Here is a 20,709-nt window from a genome sequence, read left to right as displayed (position 1 = left end):
TGTAAAAAGAGGAGTTATTAATACGTACCTTACGTTTTTACCTGTAACACGGCGCAGGATTCGTAATGCAAAAAGTATAAAATATTTCCGTAAATGCAATCAAGATTTTCATAATGGCATCGTCCTGCCACGAGTGTACTGTGTATCCGACGTAAAATTTCCATATAAATAGTGTCGACAGAAGCGCGAGAGAGAGAGAGAGCGAGTCATAATATAGAACTCGCAAGAGCAGTAGCAACAAGGTGCAAAAACGAGAATTTAAAAGTCTCATCAGCAATGCGTCGTGCTCTCTTTTTCTACTACGTGTACTTACTTACAGACTCTCGTTCCTTGTGTGTGTGTATCTGTGCACCCGCACGCGTATATATATTTATACCGCGCCTGGCAAGAAAACGGAAACATCGTGTGCTTTTTACTGCCCGTCTTTTATGCAACTAACTATACATGTATTCAGCGTGAAATGAGCTCCCTGTATCTATGCGAGAGATGACGACGTTTATTCGTTATCTGTATATATGCGGGTGTATAAGCAGAGATATAGCTCGATCGTTTTTTCCCTTTTCTTTCTCGCTTAGTAGACATCTCCGTCGGGAAGAATCAAATGGGAAAGGTGCGTTTACAATGCCCTGCACTTTCAAAGAAAGAGAAGCCCATCTAAGAAGCAATTGTAGTCCCGCGGGAAGAGCCTCTCGTTCCTCGTTATCCTCGCAGAGCTCGCTTCTTTCGATTTTCATTGAAATCTGTCCCCGACGACTCAGCCTTAAAGAGCTTTCCTCTCGGTCCTTGTCCTTTTTTCTTCTTCTTCTTCTTCCTCTTCTTCGTCCAACGTCGTATGTACATGTGCAGTTGTCGTTATACTTTCTCGCTCTTCCTGAAATTCTTTCCATTCCATTTTCGGTAGGATCCTCTCTGGGGGCACCCAGACACCAGCGGCGGCGAGAGTTCCAGCGTAAGTGTGCGAGGCGTTATTTATAAGTAACTTTGGCACTATTTGAAAAACAAGCCTGCAAGAGAGTGGCGAAATTATAAAAGAAAAAATTTATAATGGCGCGCACGAAAGAGAGTCAGGGTTACGTTTTCAGAGTGTATGCACGCGGGGCCATGCACTCACGTGCAAAAAGAACTTTATAAAATGCACGTTTGAGATCGGTTCTGAAGCTGTATTATCGTACACGGTAGCGTTCGCACAGGTTTTTAATATTAAATCACATGAAAGAAAAGTACCATCTCTCTGCCTCACTTAAATATACATAAGATTTTTATTGCAACTTATATTCGGAGTTTTCATTTCAAATTGCTTTATAAATATATGTATACACCTTTACGTGCAAACTCTGTAATATTTACCTTCTTTTATTCTTTGCCGCTAGTCAAGACTTTTACTGTTCTGTAAATATTATGCTCACGTTCCCATTTATCTGTATATTACTGCTGTATTGTACTTTGAATTTATTATTGAAACTGCTGTCCTATAAATACACTATATAAGATAATTTCTTATTTTTCCTTTAAGGGCATAGATGTTTTAAAAAATGATTTTTTTTCATATTTTAGATGACTTTGTTCCCCTTCAAGAGGCTTTTTTCGAAAAATTGTATCGATGTATAATTCAAGGTAAAAAAAAAACTATCCTTTGAATAAAAAATACGAATTTGATATCAGATTAACCGAAGCAATGGTGCGTTTGACTGGAACGTCAGTACAAAGAAAAAAAAAGAATGAAGGGTTTGTCGTACAAAGCTCTGGTACTTGTCAGTTGTAAAAGTAGTTTTTGTGCAAAGTAGTATGTAAAAACAGAAATCAAATACACGAATCCGAGAGTCTGCGGCTGTCAAGGATCTTATCTTCGTACCGGTAGACAGGCACCCTTTCAGCCGGAAAACAATCGAACGATCAGCCGCACCGGCAGTAAGGTATACCGACATATTGGTTGGTTGACGTACGTACAGTTGCAAGAATAGTACTCAGCTGATGCGCCAACAAGAGATAGGCGAGAGAGGGAGGGGGAGGGGGGGAGAGGGGGGAACACCCAGAAAACGTGACTACGAATATCTGTCGTTCGGTGATAAGGCCCTTAGGAAACCATGTGACTATTGTTCCATTTGTAAATGCATAATACATGCTTGCAATATACTTGTATCCTTTATTATTTAATTAACGAGACGTTCTCAACTCTCTTCTGTTGGTTGCCAACTTTGCCTTACTGCTAAGACCTTATCTCTTTCTCTCTTATCTAAATCTCTAGAATCTCAACTACTTGAATTCTCTTCGTGTATATGTAAAATTCATTAAAAATCTTTAATCTGCTTCTCTTGCGAAACATCTGCTTAATGTTCTTGGAATCCTGATCCTACTTTGTATTCGCTCTCTTTCTCTTCGCACCATGCTTTGTCTCCAAGTTTTAGTCTTTACTCTAAGGAGTCGCCAATAAAATATACATAAGATATTAGCTAATACAGTAGCTCTTTCCATTAATAATATTTTTTTTAATTTTCAATGATAAATTATTTTCTAATGATAATATTTCATCTACTAATCTACAAATTTACGGTTTCAAAACCTTTTGGTGATTTTAACATTAAATCTAATTCGATAGTTCGATAAAAACTCTTAATTATAAAAATTACCATTTAAAAAGTTGATTCAAAAAGGTTTTAAAAACTTTTCTCTAAACATAATTTTAACCACTTCCATCTACAGTAACATTTATAAATATAAAAAAAACAATTTCTTCAACACAGTAATAAAATTATTCTCGATTAGAATGAAAGAAATGCACTACTTCTTTTATATCATGAGTACAGTTTAGATACTTTCACCAACTTACCCAAGATGAGATATCTTGCTCAAGCGTTTATGAGAAGAAAAGAGAGCTGTGTTTTGCACTGACGCATAAAAATAATAATTATGTCAAGAAAAGAAAAAAAATAAATTATGCTTATTGCAATGCGTTGATCTATATTCTTAAAAGCTTTGTAAAATTGTGCAGCTCTTAATAGGGCTCCATGAAAAAGTATCATGCAATGTACTAGTTCCGTATCACTGCGTTGAGCTACAAAAACATATTCTAGTTGTTGTAAATGTACGAGCTTAGGTTACGAGAGCTATAATAGTTACGTTTACGAGCAAAAAAAGGTACGATTAATTTTGATTATAAGTAAAAGTTAGTCTTGCCTACAATCAATTTTAATGTAAAATTAACAATGTTGCAATGATAAATAAAATTGTTTAAAACCGATTTCAACTTTGGAGCAATGGTGGTAATTTACAAAAAATAAATAAATAAAATAAAAAATATTGAAAATAACATACATAAGTAGCAGCGATCATTTAGAATCTCAGCGCTTAACGCGAGGCAAAAAAGATCGCCCAACGTGGGGCTCGAACCCACGACCCTGAGATTAAGAGTCTCATGCTCTACCGACTGAGCTAGCCGGGCATTGGAGACAAGTGAAATAGTAAACTATAAAGGAGTCAGTGTACGAAATGATGAATAAAAAAACTCAAGTCATAGTAAAATGCAAGTTTTACCTAGTGTACAAAAATGTTCAGTTTAAACTTGAAAATAAATTATTAAAAAAGTTTTTTAATCAAACGTACATATTTTTATGGATGATAATTAATATCAAGGAGAAAATAACATCTTTAAAGTAAAATTTACAAAATTTCATTAGTCTAGTTTAAGGAAAGAGTTTGTAAAAATGATTTAATTTTTCACGGGGAATTGTCGCACGTAGTTCACAGAAGAACATAATTTGTCTATTGAAGGGTAAAATAATGATATTTTACATTTTTATTAGTACTATACATTATAAATTATAAAGTAATATTTATTATAAAATGAAATAAAAAACAAAAGTTAATTTTTAAATGCAATACAAGAGCTTAAAAGTGAAATAAAAAACTGAGGGGATATACATTTACGTACACATATGAGAAAAGAAGGAAGCAGGAATTCGACGTATGACACTAAAAGCGATTCTACCTTCCTTACTCTGCTGTGGTCGATATCCAATACTCCAAGTAAACTAGATCTATATAGGTACTTCCTTTTCACTCAGGCAATATTGAAAGCTTCTTTGAGGATTTGTTGTTTTGCAGTATAAATTACTTTAGAATGATGAAATTGTTAATAAAGCTCACTTGAAATATAATTGCACTCGAGTTACTTTTGGTAAATACACTTCTGCCATTAAATACGTTCATTGAGCACTTGCGAGGCTTTTCACAGGTTACCAGAATTACGAATTCAAAGTATAAGATTGCTTTTGAGGCATTTTTGTCGACAAGCAGAACAGGCGCATATACACACGGTATATAATGATGAAAGGCAGTCGTATTCCGTGCGCGGGGCATCTCGTGCACATTGAAGCTTTTCGCGAGTGTGCTCAAATAACTTGGCCGTAGCGCATGTCTCGTAGAATATTTACCCAGCGTAGCCGGTACGTATATACGCGGTAGTAGTGGCGCAGTCGCCCGTCAATGGCAGCTAGCGTGTGACCCTCCAACTCGGCCATTATTTATTCCGGTGAGTAGAATCTCCAAACTCAACGGAATCGAATTGAAGTATCGCCTGGAGCTTTGCCCCTGTCTTGCCGTGACTACACTGCTCTACGTGTGCCTATGTATATATTGTGGCACTCGCGCTCGTGCACACACGTTTACCTCTATATACACGCGCGCACACACTTGCCTCGCGCGCTGCTGTATAACGTAGGTGGCTTTTTCAAGCTCTTTCCAGCCACGAGCTTGACTGCATCTGTACAGCAGTAATAGACGTGCAACTCAACGAGGCTTGTGTGTAAATTGTTTCCTTATTTGTTCTCTCTCGCGCTCTATTTTTTTCTCGGCTTCTTCTGCTTTTCCTTGAATTATCGGAAAAGCTTTTTTTACACTCCAGCAGGATGCTTTAATTTTGTGACCGGAAAGTGTACTGTACTGTTTGTACATCATACTAATTTTCAAAGTTTCACGGATTTTTTTTTCGTTTTCTGATTCATGCAAAGAAGTATACTACAGATAGAGAATATTTGAATGGAAAACATGATTTGTCCTATACTAGGTAAATCTTTCTGTCTAATATTTATTTATCATACTTAGTTTTTAAATAATTGTTTACCATTTCCGCTTTTACATTAAAATATTACTCAGTTTCATAATGAAGCTCTTTCAACGGTCACGTTTTGAGAGTTAAAACCCCTTAAGCTTCCACTTTGTTTAAGCGACGGCAAAAAACAATAAAGATTTACATCCTTCGAAATCCCAGTGCACATTTTGGCTTTGCCTGGCAAAGCAAATAATAAATAAACGAAAAAAGAAACATGGAAAGGTGGGCGCGATACAAAGCTAGAAAAACTGCTGAGTAAACCTTCCCCAAAGCGCGTACAGAAGAGAAAAATAGTATTCAAGGGACTGAAATGGTATTTTTTGTTGAAAAAATCGAATGCTTAAAAATAGATCTATTTTTAGGATCAAATCTCTTCATTGTTGTTTTAACGTATAAAAATGTCCATCGCAACATTTAAATTTTAAGTGAGCTCTTATAAAATTCTAAAATTATATCTGAATCGTGTAAAGTCGACAGTTTTCGGTAGATGTCATTCGAAACGAAATTAAAGCAATGGCATGCATGTGCAGTTTGATGTGCAGAGGGTGTTAGCGGAAAAATTATTGAGAGACAAGAATGTGAAACAACTATTTGAGAGAGCCGATGTACTATCCAGTACATGTTACGCGTATTTTAATGCGTCGCATGGCTTTTGGAATGTTTCGAGACCTCAGGGGTTGAAAATTCTTTCGAACGTTGTCGGTGCAGTTCGTTGCAACGACGGTAATAATGTGAAATACATTTTTTTTTTTTTAATCAAAAATTGCATGGAAAAATTTTTACGTTCGAATTAAAACAAAAAGCTGAAATTGGCAAAAGATTACAACTTCAAATTTGGGGATCAGCAAAATAGTTGTCAATGAACAGTGAGATATTCGCGCGACGCAATGCAGTTTTTCGTTTCCATGCAGTTTTAAAGCATCAGGAAGGACGAGAAAAAGATATTGATGCCGCGAGAGGAAAATAAAAAGAGAAGGAAGCGAAAGAAAGCGAGATACCCCTGGCGAGTTACAGAAAATACAGGGCGGTGTGTAGGTGTAAGAGCAGAACAGTTCGGACACATCTCTCCGAACTACTGCGACACGTAGTGCGCGACAAAGCCAAAGCTTGTCAACGCTAGTCATAAAATGCGCGTATTCCTCTCTCGCTCTCTTTTTTCACTTCATGTAGCGCGAGAGCAGCAGCAGCGGTGGTAGTAGTTCTATAGCTGTCAAGCTTTGTGCTCTCATTTTTTCGTTTTTCCTTCTTTTATCTTGCGCGCAACGCAACGCTTTTTTTCGTGCTCGCGCCTATCGCATTGGCACCCGCTAGCTCGCTCGCTCTCTGTTCGCAGAGAGAGAGAGAGAGAGAGCGTACAAAAAACCACTGCTTGCACTCGAATTGAGCGCGTGTGCGAGCTTTCAATTTCTCTTTCGACAAACTTTTGCTTTTTTTACGATCTCGCGCCAAACTTTTTCATCGACCTCTTTTTGGTCAAATAGCAGTTTCGAATTCTCCCGTAGTCGACGTAAATTTTCAAAATTCTTCGGCAAAGTAAATAAAAAATGCGTCTTTTTTTCATTGGATGCTCGAATAAGCAAAATGGATATAGCTGAAGAAAAATGTAATCAAAAGCTCGAATTAAATAAAACGAGATGTTGTATTAGGATCGTTTTATCTTTACGCTCCATCGGCGAGAGTAGCCGACATGCACATAGCAAGTCAATTTGTAAAAGCCAATGCTTTCGTCTGTATCGTTGTGCTGCGTACATCAATAGCACTTAATCCTATACAGCCTGAGGGATTGTGTTTGAGAGAAGTTACGATGATCGGTTTAATACTCTGAATTAAAAAATTATATTCCCATTCGCAATACGATTGGATCTACACACAGTGATGGTCGTTAGTAGACTTTTATTTCATACGGGCTACGTTTCAATAAAAATACTATCTGCAATTTAATTAATGACATATGCCAAACATTGAAATACATACTTGTAAAATACTACCGACTTTTATTTACAAAATCTCACGTATGTTACTTTTTTTTCAAGTAATGAATGTATATATTTTTATTTTAAAATCAAATAGGCTTTCAATATGTTTCAAACTGTAACTGCTGTAGATATTCTTGTAATTTTATTGAGTGTAAAAAATATTCTACTTCGCATGATTTCACAAATAAAAGTCTTCAAAAAGTACTTAGATTACAGCAGTCACGATTTAGCGCTACATTTAGTTTTTAACATTATTATTCGACATTCTAAATTTTCCACAAGACATTTATCATACATTTAAAAAAAACTCAGTTTAGTCGTCGATCCAATCATCTCTGACATTTCTGGAAGGTGAGATTATTTTTAAATTTATTCCTCTCACACTTGAGTTCCATGTGATCTTTTTTGAAGCACTTGAAATGAGCAATCAAAAATGTTGGTGGAATAATTTCGTACCTCTTAAAACGTTTTACACTTTAAATTTAAATCCCGGTATCGTGGTACATTTCTCATTTGAGCTTTTTTTCATCCTATATTACGAGCACCGACACCGACAACCGCACACGCACATACTCACTCTCAGGTACCTTTATTTTTTCGACCTTTTCGTCTATTAACGCAAGTAAAACCCTTTTTCGAAAGTTATTTACCCAAATACAAGGTGACTTATACTATTACGGCTACGGTAGAAATTCATTCTACTAATCGAATTTTTTTTTTCCCGAAACGAATTTGCTGTACGCTCGTGCAGCAGCTTTCCAACTCGATGTAACAACAATTATTTTCGACAAAGATCTTTGAAAAGTCTAGTTTTATAAATTTTCAAATATTGCTATAAGAATAGAAAAAAACTTAAACGGTTATCGAGATTAGTTAAGTAAAGCGAACAAAGAGAATTTCTTGTCTCTGTTGTGCTATTTTGAAAGTTTATATCACATCATTCTTCGCCTAAATTGAGTAATACACCTATTATGCTTTTATTTAGACACTAAATAGTTAACCATACCATGTGAGCAACTCATTACATTTTAATTCTAATGAAAATAATCCGTAAACTCTCTGCAAATTAAAATTGAAATGAATTAATGAAAGCGATAATTTAAACTCCAGCAACTTGTTCATAAAAACTTTTTAAAGGTAGCCATAATAATCATGCGCCACTCTAATCTGCATTCATCTCGTTGGAAGCGTTATTAGTTCCATTAGTTTGTAAAGGTTGAACGATACTGTACTCTTGTGCACGTATGCACGCGACTATATGAGAATGGCATCGTAATCATTTGCAAACGTGTATACCCCACTAGTATTGTCACAAAGCGACGTTGCGCACACTTCGTTAACTTCCTTCCTTTTTTTTACGACATGATTGCTATAGTCAAGTGTGCGAGTTGCACTTTCCCTTCAAAGCGTTTAGACTGAAAGGTTTACTCAAATTAAAGAATAGAGCTTTAGTAGATTCAATGAATTATATTACAATCAAGATTTAATGTACTACCTGAGTATATCAATATTGTATCATAATAGATTTGGCATCGATCGTCTCATATTATACGTAACATCACATTCCAATCAGAGTAGATTGATGGCGTATTAATATAATTGCTTTCGAATTAATTACAATTAACATAATTATCACCTTTTCATAGATAAATTGTAAATGAGTAAATACATTTTTTTAAATTTAATTCGAATCGATGTAATGATGAATAAATCAAACATTGATGAGAAATATATAAAAAGCGAGTGATATAAAATATGAGAATATGAGTATTATTATTTATAAATATTCGACTCATTAATGATAAAATGATCGTATCATAGAAACTTCAAGTTGAACTTATCAGAGCAGCAGAATTACTATAAGCAGTTTAAATTGCTTTCTCTTATATAGTCTAATTTTGTAATATTGTCAATTTATACACAATTTGCTTAGAATTTCAATATAAAAAATACGTTAAATTTTGTTACTTACAAAAATAACGATTGAATTAACTTACACTTTATTTTTTCCCGGTTTAGGTCGATATGTTATCATACCTCGGAAATAACCAATCTCTATTTAGCGCAGTGGCTGAGTAATGCTAGTTTTTCCCTCTTTGACCCAAAATATGCAACTTTGTCGCTAATTTTAGGATTTCGTATGGAAAAATAGTATTATCAATTGGTGCAGATATGATTCTACAACCAAACTTGTTGTAACACTCGCCTTTGGCTAGTTATATAATCCCTCATTTTACTAAAAAAACCACAAGTGTACTCGTTGAAAAATATACTACTCAGGATGCTGGTATAAAACAAAATTAAGTCATTATATAATTATATCAATGATGAAATTACATTATACTTCTCATTTCTGATTAATAGGCAAAAATTTTACTGTCAATGATACATGATTACGGAAAAGTGAGGTATTAAAAATTAAATCCACAGAACGCGAATCACACTGTGAAAGAGTTAGTATCATATAGCAGTCGTGAAATACAGTATGCACGCTGAGAACAATGGATGAAATTAAAAGTCCAGTTGTTTATGTTTTTGAAGTGAGCCAGTGTCTCGATAAGTAACGCTGCACTTTATGTACCATGAAGCATTAAACGAAACTATACACCTTCGTTATTGGTTAATTGCAATTGACTCCTTTTACGCGAACATTAAATTACCATTGGAAAGAAACTGCTTTTGAAAAATTAATCATTACACTGGAAATAAATATTTACTTGTTCGACATGATATTTCGTATCTTTGAATACTCAGTGACCCCTTTTTTGTCGCTTTTATATTTTTAAAGCTTGTCAAAGCACACTTGAATGAATAATCTACATAAAAAAGGCTCTTTAATGTTGCTTCGCCGCCGCTGTCACTGCTGCTTCTGCTGCTGCTACGTATACGCTGAGGGGCGGTCAAGTAGACCAGGTCATTGGTTTTGTCAGCCGGTCGTCGTTGGTATTATACACACAGAAAAAACCGCGAACAAAGATGCTTTTGCCGTTCATCGAAGTTTCTGTACATCTCCGAGAGGGACTCGTCGCCGTGTTGTTAAGCTCTCCGTACCACAGTGGGAATAAAAAAGCAGCGGATGGCTTCTTTCCTTGGCTTTTGATCTCTGGCAATGCGTGCAGCTGTTTTATTTGTAATAATGAAGTCACAGCCGCGTGTGCATTCTTTCATTTCGAGTTTTCATCTAGCGATATCCAAATAAAAAATAACGGACAAAAGATTTTTCACAGTAAATACTAGGCAATATTATTAATTAAAAAAATCAAAGTATTCGACAGATAGTTTAATTTTACATTCATTTGGGGAAAAAATATGAATTTCGTATTGTGGTTACTTTTTGTTTGAGGGATTAAGTTCGATACCGAGTTTTTTTTTGACTTGATAAAAAATTTGATGAATATTATTGATGAAAAATGTTGAAATTATTGAAATTTTAAATTTTAAAAAACGAAAATCGCGAATAAAAAATCGTAAAAGTTTACGATTACATCTTTCAAATTGAAACACGCATAAAGTACACTATAAGAAATAATATATTGTTTCATCCTTTTAACAATCGCATTGCACCCTCTTGTTACACGGCACATTTGCTTGTTCGGGAAGGCCTTTTAAATAAGTGCACTCCATTTCCTTCTCTACCACCGCTAGATAGAGAGTAAAACCGTGTGCTTCCGGCACATTATGTGGTACGGTAGTAAGATAACCTTACGCCGAAAGCTTCGAGAAGTTAAAAGCGCGCCCTTCCTTTTTCTCTCTCTCTCTCTCTCTCTCTCTTTTCTTCCTACTTTGGGGCTTTCCCGTGCGCAACTCACTCTGTCTTTATCCATCCAAGTTAATTCCGACTTTGGAAAAACTATGACTTGAAGACTAGAGCACATTGCTATTATGTCGGCGGTACAAAACTGCAGCTGCGCTGTTGCATACTGCTACTATTGTAACAATATTTTGTTTAACGAGATTATTGGAGGTAAGAGTAAATTAACTCATGATTCGTGAGGGATAGAAGGTCATCATTTAATATTTTATTTTTGGCACAATACATCATAGTGCGCCAAAGAAAGGGTACATCTTGCAATAAAATAATTGAAAAATATGACCATTTTAAATCAAGTAAACTTTTAATCCTCTTGTTCAATAGCCTGAAGCAAGATAACTATACTTTTCCTGAATGAAAACGTTTCAAGAAAAAATACTTTCAGAGCACGTATGTACACACGCGTTTCTTCTATACGTACATCACTATAATACTTAGCGGGAGAAAAGCAATTTTCCATCCAATCTTTTTCAAGTGACTTTTCCACCTTTTTTGATGCTTCATTCATTCTGTGGCTGCAGCGTAGGGTCGTCAGTGGATGCAGCCGAATCAGCCGCCACACTCTCGCGAGTATCATTTGATTTAAAGAGGCTCGAGTTCGAGGCGAAATACATTCGAGAATCAAGTCGATGGGAGCCATCCTCGAAGGTGGCTTCATCGAATTGAAGTTATATAACTCAGAGCCCGTGTCGGGCGAGTGTTGCCCTGGCCAGGTTCTTTCCAATCCGATTATCCTACAGTCGTTACAACTTTTCCCACAAGCCTCTCTTGTCTCTCTCTCTCTCTCTCTCTCTCTCTCTCTCTCTCTCTCTCTCTCTCTCGCATTCTCTTGCGGATAGTTTGGTCGTTTTCCGCCGCACGAGCGTCAACCGCAGCTAGCCTATGCGGCTCATCGTGTTTTTCTCATTAACATACTTTTTCAAGTTTCGCTTTCCTCCTCTCCGTCCTGTGGCGCCCTTTGAATTATGCATCCCGCAAAAAGTCGTTTTTCTTCCCGACGAGCTCCGTTCAGCCGAGCTCGCGAACTTATTCTTTCTTTTCCGTCTTTGAATGAGAAACGCCGCGCACCGCCGCAGTCTAAAGGTCAACTATTTAGTACTAGTTTTATCTTTTGGATTATTTTCACACTTCGTGTCACAATATGCTCTCACCGTCCTTTGGACTGCAACGTAATTTGCAGAATTTGTGTCCCGTGCTCGCTTGGAAATTAACAGAGTATAATCGGTGACGTGGGCGACAGAAAACTTTTTTCCTGAGGTGAACGTTACACGAGCGATGTAAGTCATCTCATCCGCGCGAGAATGAAAATTTCGCTACTCCAAAGTATTAGATTTGAATAGAGTTGATCTCTCGAATCGCTTTTCAACCCATTTTAATTATTTCATTTCTAGATATAGTGAGTGCGATGGCACGTGCCTTTATACGTATAAATTTCAAGCTACCATTTTAATTGGAAAATTTAAATTTCCACGTGTCTGATCTATATCCACTCTATTCATATGCTAAGTTTCTTTTTTTCAAAGAATTGCATTAGCATGCGATGTGTAAGAATAAAAAGCTTTAGGATTATTTTCAGACGCTTTTTTAAATATTTTTGTTATAATTATGCTCCAGTTTTGTGTTAACACAAATATTGTTGACGAAACCGAACAATTTAAATACCTCCAAATTTTTTCATTATATCTTGACATTTATAAAATAGTACATTACCAGCTTTTAGAGGAAATATTTTTATTCAAGGTAATTTCTTCATATAAACGGCTACCATAACACCACAACTAATCTTGTGGTACCCTAAAACTAAATTCACACATTAATACGAGCTTTGTTAAATTGGTTTGGGTTATTTGTTTGTAAATATTCTCTATATTGTTTAAGACATATCAGATTCATTTATTGATTTACAAAAAAATGTAGCTTTAATACACACGTTCGGCAAAATAAAATCGTCTCGATTCATATAATACATAATTTCAACATGTCATACACAATCACAAGCCATTCAGAATTTATACTCGTCCGTAAAATATAAATTATACTATATTATCCGGAATATATCATGAATAAATGATATTTATTACGATACACAATTAATTCGTGCGAGAAAAGAAGGCTCGTATTTAATTTTTTATAAAGCTCGAAGAAACTTGTCATTCGTCGGGGACGTTGAGCTGCTCGAGCAGCTCGACGGCGAGCTGCGGATTGGTGCGCTTCAGGTGCTTATAGTCCTCGGTGTCTAGCACGCCTCTCTTGAACTCGCGACAGATGAAGCGCAAGATGGTCTTCTTGAATTCGTCGCAGCAGCAGCGATCGGCCAGGGTCAATATGTCGAAGCTGTTCGCGTTGCAGAGCTGGTCGTAGATATAGGTCTCGCAGAGCCGCTTGAGTTCGTTGACGCCGTACTCGCTGGCGTCGATCAGAATATCGCTGGCCGTCTTCAGGCTGTCGAAATCTTCGAGCACGTTCTCGTACATGAACTTCTTCATGACCTCGAAGTTCGAGGCCTTGAGGTCGTGGATCTCGTGCTGCGTCACGTCGGGCTTGGTGTTGAATATCTTGGTGAACTTGGAGCTCCGGGATGCCAGCACAACCTTGTGTACCTTGAAGACTTGGTCTTCGATGAGGAGCTCGACGTCGCTGAAGCTATGGTTCTTGTCGATAACGCCGAGACCCTCGTAGATGTCGTTCGAGTTCTCCAATTGGTGCATGGCCTGCTGCTTGAAGGTCTCGCGCAACTCGCACAAGTGCACGTGCATATTGGACTTCTGCTTGGCCAGTTTGACCTCGCAGCGCAGCGTGAGCGCTCCGTCCGCGAGAATTTCTCGCATGTTGTGCGGCAACTCCATCGGCGTGTAGTTCTGCAGCCCCACGACGAAGTAGCAGTACTGCTCGTCGACCTCCTTGTTGCGAGCGTCGACGAAGCAGAGTCGCGCCTCCGCGTTGTAAATCGGGCCGTCCTGCTCGTCCTGCTCGTCGGCGCGGAGCATCTTGACGCCGAGCACCCAACAACTCGGGCTCTCCAGCTGCTTGTAGCTGAGCGACACCTGAAGCTTGACCAGGACCTGCTCCCCGTCACCGCTGACCATCGGCTTGGTCGGGAATATCGGCGAGACGAGGTTGCCGGTGCGGCCCAGCACGTTAGCGTTCAAGAGGAACTGCTCGATCTTCCAGTCGAGCACGTACGTCGTCACTGGGGTCCTCGTCACGAAGTAGCACTTGTCATCATTTTTGTCATTCTGCTCGACGTCTGCCATTGTTTCTCACTCAAATTAGCAAATGGTATTCACTTTTTTCCTCTTATTCACGCGCTTTTTCAGTGCCAAACTTTTAACGTTCTTAGGTGTCGACTCCTAACTCGTTGTACGATGCTCTGAGGGCTACTGAATTTACTGTCGGAGTACTTAATCTTCTATATTTGCTCGAGTCAATACGTATTCTATAGAATGTAAACAAACTTATGTATCGACTCGATTCAAAGTAACGGATGACGGTTTCATGAATAATACAAAATATGTAACAGGATTTTACATTAGGAGGAGCTGTGAAAATTTTTGCGCGATATATTTGAATTATTGAAAACATTGAAAAATAGATGTGAGCTATTCACATAGATAGGAGATTATTTTAAATTCATTTTCACATTTTTTGAAATTTTTTAGTTAGTATTCAATTTAAGGTATTAAAATGTAGTGTTGTTACCTATAAAATAGCAACAACAACAAAATTTGGAACAATACTTTTATCAAGAAAAACCCTTGCCCAATTCTGCAAAACGGGCAGTAAATTTGTAATCAACAACCCAAAAAAAAAACATAAATACACTATGTCATCGCCAGGACGCGGCACTTCTTTTTAGACGAGTCTGTGTAATTAGTGAACATATCACGAGGTTTGAGTGCTTCATTCGGCCTCGTAAGGTATGCGTTTTCAATTAAGTTAATTGCAATTCCATCGACTCGAGGTTGACATGCCGCGCACTTCGAGCTGTGCTGCTGCTGCTGCTGGTGATGCTGTCCGACGGTGCAAAATTACAATGGCATGCGCGCTACATGACGCGTCTCCCAGCGGAAATTGAAAAGACTCGGGTGTTAAGATCATCATCTTCATCGTCGTCGATGAGAAATCACCGTTCGCCTCGCATTTGACAAGCTCTCGAAAGCGAGACAAGAAGTTATACTAGCGGCGGCGATGCACGAGCGGACGGACGAGGGGACGGACGGTGTACATTGCCACGAGATAACGTGTCGGTCCAAAAAGAAAATAGGGAGCGTGACGGACAACGTCGATGAAGCAGGACGACGCCTATAATATATATGTATAGCGTACGGCGGCTAGAGGCTCGAGATCTAGTTACGGTAACGGATCGACGGATAGCCAAAGGGAGACAGAGACGGAGGATTTGCCCCCCTTTCCTCCTTCCCTTGCCAGTCGTCGTCGTCGTCGTCGTCGTCGAGCGTCTCAAGCTTGAGAAACGGACAATAGGCTTTCCCACGTATAGTTGTTTGCCTATATAGCTTTCACGCTTTCCAGAAGTTCCGGAGAATGTTATCGAAAATTTTGCGATGACATTGATTTATCCGTGCGTCAAGGGATTTAAGAGTGCCACCGCTAGGAATTTAAAGAAATTCCCGATTTAAAGAAATCAAAATACTCGGATCACGCAGAATTAAAATGATCTCTCGAATATATGATTCTCATTTGTCTTAGGTAATTTAAAATTGAAAAAAAAATAGTGGCAATTTTGATAGAATATTCAACTGAGAGCTAAAAATACAGGTCATGCACTTACGCCCGATTCGGCGTCTTATATAAGGAGATTGTGCGAGCCAGCTCAAAAGTCAGGACACAAAATTCTTGAGAGAAGTCGAAGAAAGGCGAGATAGATAGATACATTCTCCTGTGTGCGCGTGTGTGAAACATGGGGCAAAATTGCTGAGAGCTTGGCGCGAACTTGGTTCGGTGGCGGTGGTGCTGCTCGCCCGTCGTGTCGATTTCTTTCCAGTCCGTCGACGATGACGAAGCTTCGTATGATATATATAATACGCGCAGCGCGTAGAGGAGTAAAGAAGCTCCTCCGATCTATATGTAATGCAGTGTTGCGAGAGAGTAGCACACATACATCGATGGAGCGAGAGAAAATTTCTCCAACATATCCACGCGCGCGGAGAATTTGGTGGATGAAAAGTTTGAAATTTATTTGACCCTTGGTGCGTGAAGTTGTGTTCTCTGTGCTGCTGCTATATACGCGAGCTGCTCCTTCGTTCCTTGCCACTCGATGTTATAACCTTTGCGTCGTGCGCGCGCGCGATGAAATAACACCATAATTTCCATTGCTGCATACACAGCGCTCCGAAATAGCAAATTGCCGAGTATACATTCTCCTCTTCGCAAGGAAGTGTATAATGATGGATTATACTTTGATACCAAGGATTATTATTGATTTTAGTTTGCTATCTCTTTTGGGGGGCTTTAGGGAACAAACGCGTGTTTCGTACGTGATTTATGCACGCCCGAGATTATTTCCGAGGTGAATCATATCTCCAATGTTTCGGAACACATTTCGAGCTCGCAGCTGCAGAGGCCTGTCACGAGAAGTGCGTCCGATAATTTGGACTCGCAGTTTGACTAGCAGCAACAAGGTGCAACGCGGTTCGCGCGCAAACGAAGAGTCGGGCTGCAGTCGGATACGAAGAGTGCAAGTGAGCGCTCGAAAGGGTCCGTGTCTCGTGCTTATAATATGCCGAGGCGATAGAGCGAGAAAGAGACAGCTAGATCGACGCGCCGAGTCGCGCTCGCCAGGCGCATTCATCATGTCGGTTTAATTACAAAGATCATCGTGCAGCAGGCTTTGCTATATGTATATATAATGTACGCCGGAATATAGGCTCTCTCTCTCTGGCTCGGTGCTCGAAGCAGCAGTCCCCACCTTTACTTATCCATACAGCGACTCAGTCAACAAGGCGGCCGCGCGCTATAACTGTATACGCACAGACTATACGAGAGCGCATGGATTATTGGCACATGCGCGGAAGGTACGCCGCGAGCAGCCGGCATCGGATACGAAGAGAGCGAGAGAGAGAGAGAGAGAGAGAGAGCGAGAGAGAGAGAGAGAGCAAAAGAGAGAAAGAGAGAAAGAGAAGGAGCGGTGACCGCGCGTGCTGCTGCTGCTACTGCTGGTGTTGGCTGCTGCCTCGACGTCCGTCAGTTACGACGTGTTTCTCGAGCGAGAAGGGACGCGCAAAAAAGCTCCGTGGCTCGCGCGCACGCGGTCTCTTTGACATCGCCGTTGACATCGCCTCTGTGCTGCATTGCATCTATGATATTTCTATAGGTATGCGTATGCGTTTATGCCATTAACACGACTCGTTATAAAGCGATCCTCTCGACAGCGAGGCACGATCCATTCGATATATATAAATCTTAATTGCCGGCTATTAGTGAAAATTCGTGGGTGTCGAAAGTGCGTGGGAATCGAGTGTGTGCTGACGCAGTGAGCGCGCCAAAGCGAGCGAATTAATAAAACGTGCGAGATATTATCGTTGTATGAGTGGGTGACGGACTACGTCGGTCCAGCTGCTTTCGATTATAAACTATTCGCGCGGCCAACTTGGGGGACCGGAAAGCTCGCTGCTGTACTACAGTAGCAACTGCATAGATATACACTTAGCCTCGCGAGCAAACTTTCAAAAAGCTCCTGCTCGAAACCCGTTAGTAGCGAGGCTGCTGCTGCACACATTCACTGCACTGCACTGCTCTGCTCTGCTCTGCGAAACATGTTAATGCAAGTACGTATACCACGTGTATATATATACATTAAAAGTTCACCCGAGAGTGCATCAAGCTCCCGGTGCGCGCGGAGCACCGGATTTACTACGACTTTGTGGGGTAACGACGAGTAGAGAGAAATAGAGATAGACGCGAGAGTCTTCTGCATCTTGGCGTTTGCGTCACTTGTTTATATTTATGTTTTGCAGCTCTTCGTGTACGAGACGCTTCGCAATTTGTCGGCTGCTGCACTTTTATTGATACCGACGTCGATACTACATAACTTTTATACAGATCGATCGATCCTCCTTCTAGCTGTTACTTCTCCGGGATCAAACGTCACTCGAGATTACGAGTTTGTTTTTTTTTCTTCGCTTCGGTTTCACGCGCAATACTCTTACGTGCGACACGCGTTAGAAGATACACAACTTTCAGACATTCCTCTAATGAGAAATCGACTAGCGTTTGAATAAATACATGTTAAAACAGCTGACTAATCACATAAGTGAGCGTAGCAATTTGCATATATCTATAGCTTTACACACGCCACATACTCGGTCGTATAGATATATCGATTCTGCAGCCCTCTCGACTAGTCAAACAATACCGAAAGTGGAATGGCTAGTTTTCTGCCTAGAAATGATGAGCGGCTCACAATTCCCGAGCTAGCCGCTCCGTTGCTGTTGCTCACGTAAGATTTGATTGTTCTTTCCTTGGCATAATAATAAAACACGAACGCGTGTGTGTTGTGTGGCTAGCTAGCTCACACTATCTTGACTAGGATTCACCTGAAACGAGTGTTTCTTTTCTTTCTTCTTCTTTTTTTTCGAAAAAAAATTTCCACTGAAATTTGTTTTGTCGCGAGATGTAATCAAATAAAATGAGCTCGCATCTTGACTGTGGCTCGACCCAGGAGAGAATTTTGATCAACTTTCCAACTACTTGCTGCCGTCAAAGAAATCTTATAATATTTTCGGTTTAAGATTGCCGTCTCGCAGAACTCACCGGAAACTTCATCAAAAGACCCCCAGCGTCTTTATCACTCTCTTTTTGCTAAAAAGACTTATTTAAGCTCCTGTGCCGCTACTATGTTTATACACCAAAAGCACTATGTTTATAAACTCGGCAAGAAAACCAGCTCGTTTAATCAAGCTCTCCGTTTGCAGATTAAGAGAAGTAAAAGAAAAACTAGAGAAAAGAAAAGCAAGTCCGCGCAGCGAACAAATCAAAACTCTTTTTCTTCGCAATTTTAAACGGTTCAGCGAGTTTTCGAGGTAAAACAAGGAACATTAAGCCAGCGCAAAAGTGATAATATCATTTCTCGTGGAATCATGACTCTATAAAGATGCAAAGTTGTCGTCGTCTTCGTCTACTTGAACCGCGCGGTGACCTTCGCGTCTCGCTTTTGACGTATACATTATTAAATACAGGCTTTGGCTTATACGATTTTTTTTGTGAAAAGTCGCCGGCCGCGTATATACACACTCACACGGACACTTTTACTTTTGAAAAGTCTATCGTTGTGTACTCCAGTGCTGAGGCGGCTGCGCGAGAAACTTAATGATGAATTATTAGCAGTGATTCGTGCCCCGAGTATAGTCTCGACTTTATTGACGTTCACTTTTTCTCCAACTACGTACAACACTTAATCGCGTATATATATAGAGAGAGAGAAATATATAGCGCGGGCGCGTTGATGCCCAAGGCACAAAACAGCGGTATATACGCCGAAGCAGCTCGCTCGCAGTTATAGTTTTTTTTCCTTCTGTTCTATATACAGGAGTGTTTTTTCCGCCCGTGTCGTGCCCGTTAGCCAAGCTTACCTTCTTTGGTTGTGTGCTGTATGTATCTTTGAGATTGTTCGCGTACATAATACGGCGTTTACGCGCTGCATACGCTGAATGCGGCATTCATGCGTGCGTGTGTTTTTTTTTCCACAGCGCCAAGTGTGCGTGTATATATCTCTCTCCTACTCGTAGCAGCAGCAACAGCACGTGAAACAAATTCTTCCGAGATTATACGCTGGTTTTCCAGATTTTTAACGAAGTTTGTATAGCTTCGAGTTCTCTCTTTCTCTTTTGTATACAAGTCGCGCGCATTTAAAAAACTGTTAGCTCATATGTGTATTGGTAACCGCGCGTGCACACACACACACACAGACGCACATAATATTTCAATTCGAGATGACAGTGTGTGTATGAGTTGGTGTGTAGGTACATATAATATACGAGTACGTTTGAATGGAGAGCATCGTGTCGAGCTGTTCATGGGCGCCATGTATTTGTATATAAATTGTGCGTTTCAAGATAAATGAAGAGCTGACGATAAAGCCGCATGTAACTATGCTAATACCGCGCTACATACAAGTATATAGTGCGTATACACACACATACTCAGGTAGCTGTGTGCACCTATCGTAACGAGGCAAGAGAGACGTTTTGCACCAGAGCATTCACAAATACATATAACGAAGGCGGGTGCGAAAAAAAGTCCCATTATTTATGATGCGGATCGTGACTCCATACGTATAAGGCGTACGCGTGTACCTATGTGTGTGCATATTACGTTGGGACTCGCGCTTAGCTTCGCGCCTCGCGCGTATAACGCAAAGTCTCCAGGACAAGCGAGTATCTACAACACACTAGTCTAATGCGCGCGAGAGAAAGAGCAGTAGCTCGCACGCGGAGGCGCCTAAACATTTTATGGGAAAAGTTCGCTTCGATTCCCAGCCGGTAAATACTACCACACGGAGAGCAGCGACTCTTTTTTTCCTCCTTCTTTTTTCTTTCCATCTTCTTTTTTTCTTCTTTCTTCACTTGGAGCTCGTCGTCGTCGTCGCCGCTGCTGCACGAGTATAAAGTGTGTACACCGGTGTGTGCTCTCTTTTTCTCTCTCTCTCGCGTGTACTGCAATACTAGCGAAAATGCTGCAAAAACGTGATCTCGAATCAACGCGTTTCACATACACACGGAGCGCGGCGAGCACAGCACACATTCACGAGCACGAGCGCAACTGCAACTTCTTGGACGAACTTTGATCGCTGTGTGCAG

General features: G+C 39.7%; 2 protein-coding genes and 1 non-coding gene across 5 annotated transcripts in view; 1 reads left to right on the top strand and 2 right to left on the bottom strand.

Moving 5' to 3' along the window:
- LOC106652640 (alpha-mannosidase 2) overlaps positions 1-20,709 on the top strand; it is a 106,618-nt gene that overhangs the window by 2,487 nt on the left and 83,422 nt on the right. Inside the window, exon 1 of one of the 3 annotated variants that reach the window (XM_014371716.2) lies at positions 17,113-17,225. The exons of 1 other annotated variant lie outside the window; for it this stretch is intronic. The gene's annotated coding sequence lies outside the window, so the exon portion shown is untranslated. Of the gene's footprint in view, positions 1-17,112; positions 17,680-20,709 lie in introns of those variants that run through there. One more of the 3 variants, XM_014371714.2, reaches the window with a different exon arrangement.
- On the bottom strand, positions 3,367-3,439 carry Trnak-cuu. Its single transcript has one exon. It is a non-coding gene; the product is annotated as a tRNA-Lys (tRNA).
- Positions 13,045-14,148, bottom strand: LOC106652391 (speckle-type POZ protein-like). Its single transcript, XM_014371319.1, has one exon. It carries the CDS (start codon positions 14,146-14,148, stop codon positions 13,045-13,047), a length of 1,104 nt encoding a protein of 367 aa, XP_014226805.1.

The sequence above is a fragment of the Trichogramma pretiosum genome, unplaced genomic scaffold (genome assembly GCF_000599845.2).
Source record: "Trichogramma pretiosum strain Unisexual culture from Peru unplaced genomic scaffold, Tpre_2.0 scaffold26, whole genome shotgun sequence".
Classification (NCBI taxonomy): domain Eukaryota; kingdom Metazoa; phylum Arthropoda; class Insecta; order Hymenoptera; family Trichogrammatidae; genus Trichogramma; species Trichogramma pretiosum.
Note: the sequence above shows the minus strand (reverse complement) of the source record. Positions and strands in the feature narration are given on the sequence as shown.